Source organism: Hyla sarda, chromosome 2 (genome assembly GCF_029499605.1).
Source record: "Hyla sarda isolate aHylSar1 chromosome 2, aHylSar1.hap1, whole genome shotgun sequence".
In the NCBI taxonomy this organism is placed as follows: Eukaryota; Metazoa; Chordata; class Amphibia; order Anura; family Hylidae; genus Hyla; species Hyla sarda.
Window position 1 is genome coordinate 30207014 of NC_079190.1, and position 13902 is coordinate 30220915.

Genomic DNA, 13902 nt, shown 5'->3' on the forward strand with positions numbered 1-13902 from the left:
GAACGCTCCCTCCATAAATTGGACCTAGTTCGGGCCCTCAAGGCCTATTTGTCGGTCACTTCTTCTTTTCGGCGCTGTGACTCGTTGTTTGTGATTCCTGATGGTGTAAGGGGCTTCCAAGGTGACCATCTCAAGATGGATCCGGTCGGCCATTTTCGAGGCGTATCGCTGTAAGGGGAAGGTCCCACTCTTTCGAGTTACTGCTTACTCTACCTGCTCCGGGGAGGCCTCTTGGGCGGTTCCGGAACAGGGCCTCTGCTATTCAGGTGTGCAACGCGGCTACTTGGTCGTCCATGCACACTTTTGCTAAATTCTATCAGGTGCACACTTTCGCATCCTCCGATGCGATGCTTGGTCGCAAGGTTCTGCTGGCGGCGGTGACAACTTAGTCCTCCGCCTGATTTACTCTTGCTGGGATTTCGTTTTTCCCACCCCAGGGACTGCTTTAGGACGTACCATGGTTCCTGTGTCCCCCAATGTAGGCGACCAAGGAAAAGTAGATTTATATATACTGTAAAATCTATTTCTCAGAGCCTCATTGGGGGACACAGCGCCCACCCTTCAGCTGTTCTTGTTTTCTAGGTTTAGGTTGGTTGTCTCTCTGTGAGGGGCTCGGTTGTATTTTTCGTCCGAGTTGTTCCTCGGACAATCTTTTTTTTCTCTTTTGGCTTTCTCCTGCTTTGAGACTAAACTGACTAGCTCAGTCAGTGGGCGGGTATATTCTACCGGGAGGGGCAGACTTCTTTTTTTTTTTTTTTCCTAGTGTCAACCTCCTAGTGGACAAGCAGCATATACCCACAGTTCCTGTGTCCCCCAATGAGGCTCAGAGAAATAGATTTTACAGGAAGTATGAAATAACTACTTTTTAAGAGGGTGTTCAGTCCAGTGACATATTTTGTAAACTTTTGTAAACATTATTGCAAACCTGCATTTTAGTAGAAGGGCCATAGCGTACACTCGAGGCTCACACACAGATTTCTTGGATTACTGTGCAGCATATGTGCACAGCCTGTGAATGAGTTTGTGTAAACACAATTCCTCTTCAGTGGATAGGGAATATTGTAGGCTTTGGCACAGATTTTAGCCAGATTATCAGATTTCTAAGCTCTAAATTTTTTGTTTGAAACCACTGAAAATATTAAAGGGCAGGATTAGTTTTAGTCTAGTAACTCGTAATTGCAGCCATTTTTTTTTTTTTTTTTTTTTTTTGGTTTCAGACTTTCTGTCCAGTAATGGTTCTCTAGTGAAACCTTCAGGAAGAGAGCAGAAGTGGAGACCTTCGAAGCCGCCTGTCACAAAGACAAAATTAGGGCCGTTTCTGCAGCAGCACGAGCTGAGCGCCATCATGGAAGTGGAGACGCCCAATAGTGGCAGACATTCCAGCACAGGATATTCAGAACTTGGAGAAAGCCAAAAAGGTAAAGCAGAACCTACCGTGTGTTAAATTTTTTTGTTCTAATCCTAAAATTCTGTTACCCTGGCAAAGTTGTGGGTAAACCAAAGCTGTGTTCTGCTTTATGTGAGTTCTGATCATTTACTGTGGTTATTGTCATATAGGTCAGAATGACAGATCTGGACACGGAGAACTTGTAGGTTACCACCCAGACATTAGTAGGAGGAGCAGTGATTCCACTTTAATACAAGGAGATCTGTCCAGGTTATCAACCAGTATTCGAGATGAGACTCCAGACCAAAGTCGTCCCAAGTTATCTTGGAGGGAGACCTTGTCTTTACAAGGATCAAATGACCCAACAGGAGCAGGTAGGATACTTCATTGTTTCTTAAAAGAGGTTAACCAGGACTATAAAAAAATAGCTGCTTTCTTCCAAAAAACGGCCCCACACTTGTCATCAGGTTGTGTGCGGTATTACCGCTCTGCTCCATTCACTTCAATGGAACTGAGCGGCTATACCAGATAAAATCTGAGGACAAGTGTGGTGCAGTTTCTGGAGTAAAGCAATGCCATGTTTTTCTTGTCCTGGATAACGCTTTTAAGGATATGTTCATACATATACTGTATATGCTGCCGTTTTATGCTGTATTCAACTATTTATATTGATTACACAGCGTAATATTTGCAGCACATACCATACATGTCAATATATATATATATATATATATATATATATATATATATATATATATATATTAATATAATATATATATCTCCTGCACACATAAGTCAATCTCTTCATGTCTCATCCATAGGAGTTTTATTTTTGATATGTCTTAGAGATATGCCAAAAGTTTTTTTTTTAATGGTCAAATTCTATAGGTGAGCTTGTTTACTCGTGGCTCTGTCATGTGACCTGGTTGGACTTATAGGGGGAAATTTATCAAAACTTGTGCAGATGAAAAGTTGACTAGTTGCCAGTCAAAACGAATCAGATTGCTTCTTTCATTTCTCACAGGCCTTTTCAAAAATGAAAAAAGCGATCTGGTTGCTATGTCTTATAGACACAGATCGGGGAGAGAAGTGTGCAGCCTTGCCTCTTTTCCCTTGCTCATTCCTATCAGTCAGGGTCTGAATACTGGTCTTAAGCGGCCAGTTAGGTGCTGTATGCAGAGGAAGTGCAACTTTCATTGGTCCAATTCCTTTTCTCTTCTATCCTTCAGATCATTCTTTTACTCCAGTTTTGTACAAAAGTCTGCATTGGAGCCTTTCCAGTAACACATTCCCTAAACACCTTTCAATGGGAGAAGGAGCCTCTGGCCTTGTAAGTATTCATACAGCACTTGATGGGGGATCTATAGACGGTAAAACACTCTGAGGTCATTTGTGGAAAAAATGATCAATGATGAAATATAGCCAAATCTGAGCACCAGGTAGCGGAAACTGGTGCATGATTTGTAAAGACCTGAGAAGCCGATTGTCTTTTTGTGTGTGTGTTGTGTCCTGGGTGAGTGTTGGGGTGCTTTCGCAAGTACCGTTGTGGCCCCTGCAGTCTTAGTGCTGTATTATTTTTTGTTAGGGTTTGTCATGAAGTTCTCCACTGACCTCCATGAGAAAATCCATGACAAAAAGGAAAAACCTTTTTTTACAGAAGCAGTTCTACAAAGATTTGTTCTAGAACTGTTTCTTTATGAAGCCCTGGGCACAGGTACATGTGGAAGGGCCCCAGTGTGTGGCCGTGTCTGATGTACTTTCTCTTTTATATCTGAGCTGTGATGCATCTTCTTCTCCACCAGACACAACCTGTGGTGGTCTCTACACTTGATCTGAGCTCAGACAGTCAAAGAGGATATTTATTGGACCATTGTAGGGAATAGTTATAAATCTGTGTTTCTATGCAGGTGCCAACTGGGCAGGGAAGGAGCCCAGATTCTGCCTGTGATTATTTATCCACTACAACCATATCATCCGGCAGCTTCCTGACCAGCGAGAAGGCCGACTCAAGCCCTGCACACTCTGGTGGGTAATTTTTATTGTGTTCTGCTGTACTGTCTTACAGTAAACACATATAGCCAGTTTTAGAGATTTAGGGTAGGGTCACGCATAACAGATCCGCAGAGTATTTTACGCTGCAGATCCGCCGATGACCCAACCTATATCCAGCTGTTGCCGAACCCACCTGCAAACCCCCCCCCCCCCTTCCTCCAGGCCTGTTCGCAGCGGCAATCTGCAGCTCTGATCAGCCACGCTGGGAGCCTGTGGGTCGCCAAGTGCACTCGGACTTCGCGGAGTAGTGTTGCACATGTGCAGTGCAAGTTGCAGGCCCCGAGTGTGGCTGCTCGGAGCTGCGGATTGCCGCTGCGAGCAGGGCAGGGGCAGGGGGTTGGGTTCGGCAACTGCTGGAGGCACAGTATGGGTCGGGTCGCCGTTGGATCTGCAGCATAAAATACTCTGCGGATCTGTTCTGTGTGACCTTACCCTAAATGAGGTATTGCAGAGCTTTTCATGTCTCTGAACCCTTTTAAGACACGCATGCAAGTATCACGTTGCGCGTCCTATGACGCACAACATGATACCAGTATCAACATTGGAAATGCGGCTGCTTACCGCCCTGTGCCCATCCCCCCCCCACCTTCATCACCCTCCTGTGTTGATAAATCCACCCTTCTTTTTCCCCCTGTGCCATTTCATTCTCCCTCTTGATCCCTCCAATGCCACTTCATTTCTCCCTCGCTTAAACCCTCCCGTGTCACATGATTCCCCCCTTGACCCCGAAGCCCCCCCACCCTGTGCCATTTAATTCCCCCTTCATCACCCCACGTGCAATTTCATTCCTCACCCCTGCTTTTCACCCTCTGTGCCGTATCATTACCCCTTGGATCATCCTCTGTGCCATTTCATCCCCCCCCCCTCTTGGTCCTCTTATGCCATTTCAAACCCCTCCTTTTTTTTATCCTCTGTGCCACATCATTCCCCCTGTGCCATTTCACTTCCATTTTTCCCCATGTGCCATTTTAAATTCCACATTTTTGGGCTGGTAGATCTATTATATAGTTCACAATGGTAGCCATTCACTTAGGCGAGAAGTGACACTGCAAATCTAAGCCCAGGAAGCAAGGACTCTGCGTATTGCAGGCGACACAAGATTTATTGTTGTATTATACATTTCTATGTTTGTTTTTAAAGATGTCCCCTCAGAACTCCAGAGATGTAACTATTCTGCTATTAAAGACCAGAAAGTCAGCAGCTCCAGTCCCTCAGCAGCCACCGCTGGGATCCATCATGGAACATGGAGCGATTACTTTGGTGCTGTGGAAAATCGCAGCCATATTCAGCAAATCATAGAGAAATACACCAAAGACCTCAGCGCTTCTCTGGAAAGAAACTTGAGCTTTCACTGTAAGTCGTCTGTTCCCCTTCACTGTAAAAGGAGAACATTGATATTGTCTGCTTTATGTTTAGGTGGTTATAGTCGTGCATGCTGTAGCTTTCTACTATGGCAGCCATAGTATATACCGGCTGAGCTCATGGAGCTGTACAATGAATCTGGACATTTATGAGGTTCTCTAGTGGTGTTTTCTTGAAGAGTGGTCATTGTATCCACGTGGGATGATGGGGTGGGCTAAGAAAGAGGTCCTGGGATTACAGAAAAAGTCTATCTTGCTGCGTTCCTCTGTCTCATAGAAGAGAATACTATTAGTAGTGTAAACAGCATGTAGCAGAAGCAACTTCTATATCTATACATAATCAAATTATTTCCTTTTTTTTTTGTTTTTGTCACATATTCCAGCTCCTGAAGCTGCCACTGATATTTCGGCTCCTGATAACCACCTGTCAAGTACATTTCACTCTCTGGATCCAAAACCTGACTCCAATATTTCCACTCCATCTTATGCCCATTCCGAACGCACCTGCAGCCCACAAAGCACTCAGGAGGGGAGCCAGGTAGGGTTCTCTATATTCTTTATATCCATGTGTGCTTATGCAGTGTTTCCCAACCAGGGGGCCTCCAGCTGTTGCAAAACTACAACTCCCTGCCTTTGGCTCTCTGGGCATGCTGAGAGTTTTACTGTTGCAACAGCTGGAGGCACCATGGTTGGGAAACACTGGCTCTGCACACATATGCCAATCTCTTTATGTTGCGTCCATATGAGTACATTGGATTCTCTTCTTGTTTCCAGAGCTCCAGTAACACCAGCCGCCCAGACCAGCAGTCGTGTAGAGGTCCTGAGTCCTATCTACCTCCTAGCATGCTGGCTCTGAGCTCCTCTATCGGCTTATTCCACTCACAGAACATGGGGAGAATATCACCTAGGAGGCAGAATGAAGCAGGTTTAGTGGACGGTATGTGCTGTATAGTGCGGATGAGACGTGTGTGCAGTTCAGAGATGTGCTGTATAGTGCGGATGAATGTGGTGAAGGCAAACAATAAGCAGAGATGTGCTGTATAGTGCGGATGAATGGGGTGAAGGCAAACAATAAGCAGAGATGTGCTGTATAGTGCGGATGGATGTGGTCAAGGCAAACAATAAGCAGAGATGTGCTGTATAGTGCGGATGAATGTGGTGAAGGCAAACAATAAGCAGAGATGTGCTGTATAGTGCGGATGAATGGGGTGAAGGCAAACAATAAGCAGAGATGTGCTGTATAGTGCGGATGAATGGGGTGAAGGCAAACAATAAGCAAGGATGTGCTGTATAGTGCGGATGAATGTGGTGAAGGCAAACAATAAGCAGAGATGTGCTGTATAGTGCGGATGAATGTGGTGAAGGCAAACAATACGCAGACATGTGCTGTATAGTGCGGATGAATGTGGTGAAGGCAAACAATAAGCAGAGATGTGCTGTATAGTGCGGATGAATGGGGTGAAGGCAAACAATAAGCAGAGATGTGCTGTATAGTGCGGATGAATGAGATGAAGGCAAACAATAAGCAGAGATGTGCTGTATAGTGCGGATGAATGAGATGAAGGCAAACAATAAGCAGAGATGTGCTGTATAGTGCGGATGAATGGGTTGAAGGCAAACAATAAGCAGAGATGTGCTGTATAGTGCGGATGAATGTGGTGAAGGCAAACAATAAGCAGAGATGTGCTGTATAGTGCGGATGAATGAGATGAAGGCAAACAATAAGCAGAGATGTGCTGTATAGTGCGGATGAATGAGATGAAGGCAAACAATAAGCAGAGATGTGCTGTATAGTGCGGATGAATGGGTTGAAGGCAAACAATAAGCAGAGATGTGCTGTATAGTGCGGATGAATGTGGTGAAGGCAAACAATAAGCAGAGATGTGCTGTATAGTGCGGATGAATGGGGTGAAGGCAAACAATAAGCAGACATGTGCTGTATAGTGCGGATGAATGTGGTGAAGGCAAACAATGAGCTGAGATGTGCTGTATAGTGCGGATGAATGTGGTGAAGGCAAACAATAAGCAGAGATGTGCTGTATAGTGCGGATGAATGTGGTGAAGGCAAACAATAAGCAGAGATGTGCTGTATAGTGCGGATGAATGTGGTGAAGGCAAACAATGAGCTGAGATGTGCTGTATAGTGCGGATGAATGGGGTGAAGGCAAACAATAAGCAGAGATGTGCTGTATAGTGCGGATGAATGGGGTGAAGGCAAACAATAAGCAGAGATGTGCTGTATAGTGCGGATGAATGGGGTGAAGGCAAACAATAAGCAGAGATGTGCTGTATAGTGCGGATGAATGTGGTGAAGGCAAACAATAAGCAGAGATGTGCTGTATAGTGCGGATGAATGTGGTGAAGGCAAACAATGAGCTGAGATGTGCTGTATAGTGCGGATGAATGGGGTGAAGGCAAACAATAAGCAGAGATGTGCTGTATAGTGCGGATGAATGTGGTGAAGGCAAACAATAAAACAATGAGCAGAGATGTGCTGTATAGTGCGGATGAATGTGGTGAAGGCAAACAATAAGCAGACATGTGCTGTATAGTGCGGATGAGACGTGTGCAGTGCAGAGATGTGCTGTATAGTGCGGATGAATGTGGTGAAGGCAAACAATGAGCAGAGATGTGCTGTATAGAGCGGATGAATGTGGTGAAGGCAAACAATAAGCAGAGATGTGCTGTATAGTGCGGATGAGACGTGTGCAGTGCAGAGATGTGCTGTTTAGTGCAAACCATGAGCAATGATGAACATATAGCTATCGGGAGCATTTCATGCGATGAAGCTTTCTACACTTGAACTGAGCTCACGTTGTGCATCTGTGTCCACATGTAAATGAGTGCTATGTAGTTAGTAAAGATGAGAGTATATAAAAAGTTTTGAACTTGTCCAGACTTCAAAAAGTGCACAAAATTAATGCTGAACAGTAAAATTTGGACGGATCTAAACTTTCTGTATAGTCGCTCATCTCTACGTGTGTGTGCGTGCGATGCCGATGTGTTTGTTTTTTTGCATGATTTTCAAACTGAGCAGTGATGACTTATTGTGTTCCCCATCTCATAAACTGTGAGGGTTCATACACTTGATCTTAGCTCATACTGTACATTTGTGTTTGTCACGGTATGAAGAGTTTCCAGTATTCAGTCAGTCTACAGTCTGGTGTAAACCCTATCCACAGTCTACAGCAGTGTTTCCCAACCAGGGTGCCTCCAGCTGTTGCAAAACTACAACTCACAGCATGCCCGGACAGCCTTTGGCTGTCCGGGCATGCTGGGAATTGTAGTTTTGCAACAGCTGGAGGCACCCTGGTTGGGAAACACTGGTCTAGTGTAAACCCTATCCACAGTCTAGTATGAATGCATACTCATTTTACTTGAAGTTAGAGATGAGCGAACTTACAGTAAATTCGATTCGTCACGAACTTCTCGGCTCGGCAGTTGATGACTTTTCCTGCATAAATTAGTTCAGCTTTCAGGTGCTCCCGTGGGCTGGAAAAGGTGGATACAGTCCTAGGAGACTCTTTCCTAGGACTGTATCCACCTTTTCCAGCCCACCGGAGCACCTGAAAGCTGAACTAATTTATGCAGGAAAAGTCATCAACTGCCGAGCCGAGAAGTTCGTGGCGAATCGAATTTACTGTAAGTTCGCTCATCTCTACTTGAAATAACAATGACCATAGTTTTCTTCACAAGCCCTACTCATGTTCATTTTGATCATCAGACTTTATTGAAAAGGGAATATATACATTGCTGCCCATGTGTCCTGGTATTCATTTAATATATATTAATAAAAATAATAATAAAAATAATAATTAAATATCATTTTTTTTATATTATAAGATTCTTCTGGATCTTTTCTCCCATTACACCCGGAGAGCACACTGAATGAGCCAAGTGTGAGCAGCCATGAAGATCCAGCCTGTGCAGTTTCAAATGAAAATCTTCCGGAGGTGAGTCAGGTAGGGTTCTCTACATCCACTTGTGTACTTATGGCCTGCACACATCACTTCAATATAAGTACATTGGATTCTCTTCTTGTTTCCAGAGCTCCAGTAACACCAGCCGCCCAGACCAGCAGTCGTGTAGAGGTCCTGAGTCCTACCTACCTCCTAGCATGCTGGCTCTGAGCTCCTCTATCGGCTTATTCCACTCACAGAACATGGGGAGAATATCACCTAGGAGGCAGAATGAAGCAGGTTTAGTGCACGGTATGTGCTGTATAGTGCGGATGAATGTGGTCAGTGCAAGCACTGAGCTGAGATGTGCTGTATAGTGCGGATGAATGTGATTTGTTTAAAGGGGTATTCCAGGAAAAAAATTATTTGACTATGCTACATGGGCTGTAAAGTTAGTGTAGTCTATAATATAGTGTCTGTACCTGTGTGTGACGGGGATCTCGCTCACAATTCTTCTGTGATTATTGCCCCAATATTTATTTTTAACAGCATATAAAATGACAATTGTATCAGGATTTCCCAAGTTACAGTGTGTCGAGACGTGACATCACTAGTCAGGTGATCAGAGGGAGCCTATCCTGCTTTAATTTTGCAACAGCTGTAGGCCCCCTGATTAGAAAACACTGTGTTTCAATGGGTTGGGTGGCTGATGTGTGGGAGGAAGGTGTGTGGGATGTGTAGTTTAGAGAACAAAATCAAACAGGAAATTCCCAGTTCTGGCAGGTAAGTACTAAAAATCACCTTATGCTGGATAAACCCCTTTTAATGCAGAGATGTGCTGTGTAGTGCGGATGAATGTGATTTGTATAATGCAGAGATGTGCTGTGTAGTGCAGATGAGTGATGAGTTTAGTGCGAACAATGAGCAATGATGAACATATAGCTATCGGGAGCATTTCATGCGATGAAGCTTTCTACACTTGAACTGAGCTCACGTTGTGCATCTGTGTCCACATGTGAATGAGTGCTATGTAGTTAGTAAAGATGAGAGAATATAAAAAGTAAGTTTGAATTTGTCCAGACTTTAATAAAAATTAAAAAGGCACAAAATTAATGCCAAACAGTAAAAGTTCAGAACTTTCTATATATTCTCGCATCACTAGAAGTGTGTGTGTGTGTGTGTGTGTGTGTGTGATGTCTGTCTGTTTTTTGTATGACTTTAAAACTGAGCAGTGATGACATATTGTTACCCGATCTTATAAACTGAGGGTTCATACACTTGATCTGAGCTCATACTGTACATGGTTTTTGTCACAATATGAAAAGTTTCCAGTTTTCCGCCAGTCAGTCTACAGTCTAGTGTGACCCCCTATCCCCAATTAGTCTACAGTCTAGTGTGAACCCCTATCCCCAATTAGTCTACAGTCTAGTGTGAACCCCTATCCCCAATTAGTCTACAGTCTAGTGTGAACCCCTATCCCCAATTAGTCTACAGTCTAGTGTGAACCCCTATCCCCAATTAGTCTACAGTCTAGTGTGAACCCCTATCCCCAATTAGTCTACAGTCTAGTGTGACCCCCTATCCCCAATTAGTCTACAGTTTAGTGTGACCCCCTATCCCCAATTAGTCTACAGTCTAGTGTGAACCCTATCCTAAATTAGTCTACAGCAATAATTCCTAACCAGGGTGCCTCACGCTGTTGCAAAACTACAACTCCCAGCAAAAGTCTGTCCGGACATGCTGGGAGTTGTAGTTTTGCAACAGCTGGAGGCACCCTGGTTGAGAAATACTGGTCTACTGTGTGAACTCTGTCCCCAGTCAGTCTATAGCAGGGGTCCTCAAACTACGGCCCGCGGGCCACATGTGGCCCGCGGAGTGCATTTACCCAGCCCGCCGGGTGTTTTTGCCTTAGGACATCCCTGTGTTCCGACAGATGCTTTCGAAATACAAGGATGCCTCTGTGAAGTCCCTGCATCCCGCCTTTACTTTAAAAACGCGGGCGCGGACCGCCGGGAGCAGGCACACGCAGCGACGTCACTGACGTCCCATGCGTTCGCCCATGGCAACCGAGCGCGGAGCAGCGGAGAAGAAGCAATGACGCACGCTGGTAGTAGGTAAGTGTTTACCAGCGGCGCGTCCCTTCGGTGTTCTGACCACCGATCCTCCGATCCTGCTATGGCCAGAGCGGTGGTCGGAACACTGAAATGGGGCTGTACACAGGCATACAGCCTCCAGCCATAATGTATGGCTGGAGGCTGTATGCCTGTGGGGGAACATACTGCCGACGTAATTTGGGGGACTATACTGCACCTAATGTGGGGGAACTATACTGCCAACGTAATTTGGGGGACTATACTGCTAGCCTAATGTGGGGGACTATACTGCACCTAATGTGGGCGAACATACTGCACCTAATGTGGGGGAACTATACTGCCAACGTAATTTGGGGGACTATACTGCCAGCCTAATGTGGGGGAACATATTGCCAGCCTAATGTGGGGGACTATACTGCACCTAATGTGGGGGACTATATTGCACCTAATGTGGGGGACTATATTGCACCTAATGTGGGGGAACATACTGCAAGCCTAATCTGGGGGACTATATTGCACCTAATGTGGGGGTAACTGTGCTGTGTACTTAAAGTGGTAGTCCATTAATAAGATATATAAGTGTGCATAGGAATTTATTCATGTTTTGTTATCTATAGTCCGGCCCTCCAACGGTTTGAGGGACCGTGAACTGGCCCCCCATTTAAAAAGTTTGAGGACCCCTGGTCTATAGTCTAGTGTGAACCCCTATCCCCAGTCAGTCTATAGTCTAGTGTGAATCCCTATCCCCAGTCAGTCTATAGCAGGGGTCCTCAAACTTTTTAAACGGGGGCCAGTTCATGGTCCCTCAGACCGTTGGAGGGCCGGGCTATAGATAACAAAACATGAATAAATTCCTATGCACACTTATATATCTTATTAATGGACTACCATTTTACGTACACAGCACAGTTCCCCCACACTAGGTTGGCAGTATAGATCCCCCCCACATTAGGTTGTAGTTCCCCCACATTAGGGTTGGCAGTACAGTTCCCCCACATTAGGGTTGGCAGTACAGTTCCCCCACATTAGGGTTGGCAGTACAGTTCCCCCACATTAGGGTTGGCAGTACAGTTCCCCCACATTAGGGTTGGCAGTACAGTTCCCCCACATTAGGGTTGGCAGTACAGTTCCCCCACATTAGGGTTGGCAGTACAGTTCCCCCACATTAGGTTCAATATAGTGCCCCACATTAGGTTCAATATAGTCCCCCAAGTTACGTTGGCAGTATAGTCCCCCAAGTTACGTTGGCAGTATAGTCCCCCAAGTTACGTTGGCAGTATGTTCCCCCACAGGCATACAGCCTCCAGCCATACAGTATGGCTGGAGGCTGTATGCCTGTGTACTGCCCCATTTCAGTGTTCTGACCACCGCTCCGGCCATAGCAGGACCGGAGCATCGGGGGTCAGAACACCGAAGGGACGCACCGCTGGTAAACACTTACCAACTGCCAGCGCGCGCGTCCTTGCTTCTTCTCCACGCTCGGTTGCCATGGGCTATAGTCTAGTGTGAACCCCTATCCCCAGTCAGTCTATAGTCCATTGTGAACCCCTATCCCCAGTCAGTCTATAGTCTATTGTGAACCCTGTCCTCAGTTAGTCTATAGTCTAGTGGGAACACTACCTTCTTCACAAGCCCTACTCGTGATATTTTTTTCCATCAGAATTTATGTAAATGGGAATGTACACAGTATTGCCCATGTGTCCTGAGATTCATAAAATGTGTTTTTATTTTTATTTTTTTATATAAGATTCTTCTGGATCTTTTCTCCCATTACACCCGGAGAGCACACTGAATGAGCCAAATGTGAGCAGCCATGAAGATCCAGCCTGTGCAGTTTCTGGACCAGAACAATATGATGAAAATCCTTTGCGGCCCGGTGTCCTACAATCTGTCGATGCTTGTTATATGCATGATACCGGTCACAGAGCTTTGTCTAGTCAGCACTCGTCTGCAATCCTGACTAGTGCAGTGGAGGAGAGAACGTCTTTCCGGGAACTGATGGCTGCACAGATGACTGTGAATGATTCTCAACTCTCTGAACATCCGATCTCAGAATCCCTGGAAAGAAACAGTGTGAAAAATGTTCACTTGGAAGAGCGGTGCGCTGTACAGGAAGTGACCTCCGACACAGATCGTGTTGCCCCTTGTGATACTGATGGAGGTTTCCATCGGGCTGCTTCACAGTCATCAGATCAGACCCCAGAGAACATGACCCACACATCTCACTCAAGATCCTCTCTTTCGTCCTTGTCCAGCTTGACCATAGGCTCTTCTGCTGGTTCTCTGCCAAGCTTTGTCCGCACTTGGGTGAGTCAATTATCCCCTCTTTGAAGAGGTATTCCAGAGAATTATAGGTGATAAATGTTAAATCTTTGTTGGCTTCATCGCTGCACCCCCCCAAGATTACTTGAACAGACCACATGCGCCCCCCCCCCCTCCCCCTGCAGGCCATAGTGAGGAGTGATGTGTGGGGATGGACAAGTGTTAGTGCTGCCACTCCATTCAGCTCAATGGGACATACAGGAATCGCCAAGTACACTTATACACAACAGGCAATAAAATTGTCCTATTTTTTTATTATTTATTTATTTTTTAAATAATACATTTTGACCTATTTGACTCGATTTGTGAAAATTCTTTTGCTTAAAGGGGTACTCCATTGCTAGACATCTTATCCCCTATCCAAAGCAATGGCGGATAAGATGTCTGATCGCGGGGGACCTGCTGCTGGGACCCTCGCAATCTCTGCTGCGGGCACCCCAGTCATCCGGTGCATGGAGCGAACTTCGCTCCATGCCGGATGACTGACTATGTGGCGCAGGAGGCTTGTTACTTCAGGCCCCCCCCCCCCCCCCTTGTGATGTCATGTCCTCCCTCTCAATGCAAGTCTATGGGAGCGGTCAGGGGCCGTGACGTCACGAACCTCCAGTACCGCAGCCGGCATTCTAAACGCCGGGTGCTGCAGGAGATTGCAGGGGTCCCAGTGGTCAGACATCTTATAGAGGATAAGGCAGGGTCCTCAAGTCCCCTCAAGAGGTCATGTTTTCATGATTCCCTTAGTCTTTCACACGTGATATAAAAATATGGTCAGTGAATCGGGCATCACCACC

At 45.6% G+C, this 13902-nt stretch overlaps 1 protein-coding gene and 1 non-coding gene across 7 annotated transcripts in view; both read left to right on the plus strand.

The window, feature by feature from the left end:
- CEP295 (centrosomal protein 295) overlaps positions 1-13902 on the plus strand; it is a 121495-nt gene that overhangs the window by 85849 nt on the left and 21744 nt on the right. For 5 of the 6 annotated variants that reach the window (XM_056561458.1, XM_056561456.1, XM_056561457.1 and 2 more), the window contains 10 exons: positions 1218-1418; positions 1558-1761; positions 2617-2717; positions 3295-3412; positions 4580-4792; positions 5184-5338; positions 5575-5737; positions 8644-8762; positions 8849-9011; positions 12540-13099. In XM_056561458.1, the coding sequence (XP_056417433.1) occupies positions 1218-1418; positions 1558-1761; positions 2617-2717; positions 3295-3412; positions 4580-4792; positions 5184-5338; positions 5575-5737; positions 8644-8762; positions 8849-9011; positions 12540-13099 (1997 nt within the window). The remainder of the gene's footprint in view (positions 1-1217; positions 1419-1557; positions 1762-2616; positions 2718-3294; positions 3413-4579; positions 4793-5183; positions 5339-5574; positions 5738-8643; positions 8763-8848; positions 9012-12539; positions 13100-13902) is intronic. The other variant, XM_056561459.1, reaches the window with a different exon arrangement.
- On the plus strand, positions 2791-2864 carry LOC130359774 (small nucleolar RNA U2-19). The gene has a single exon (XR_008890456.1). It is a non-coding gene; the product is annotated as a small nucleolar RNA U2-19 (small nucleolar RNA).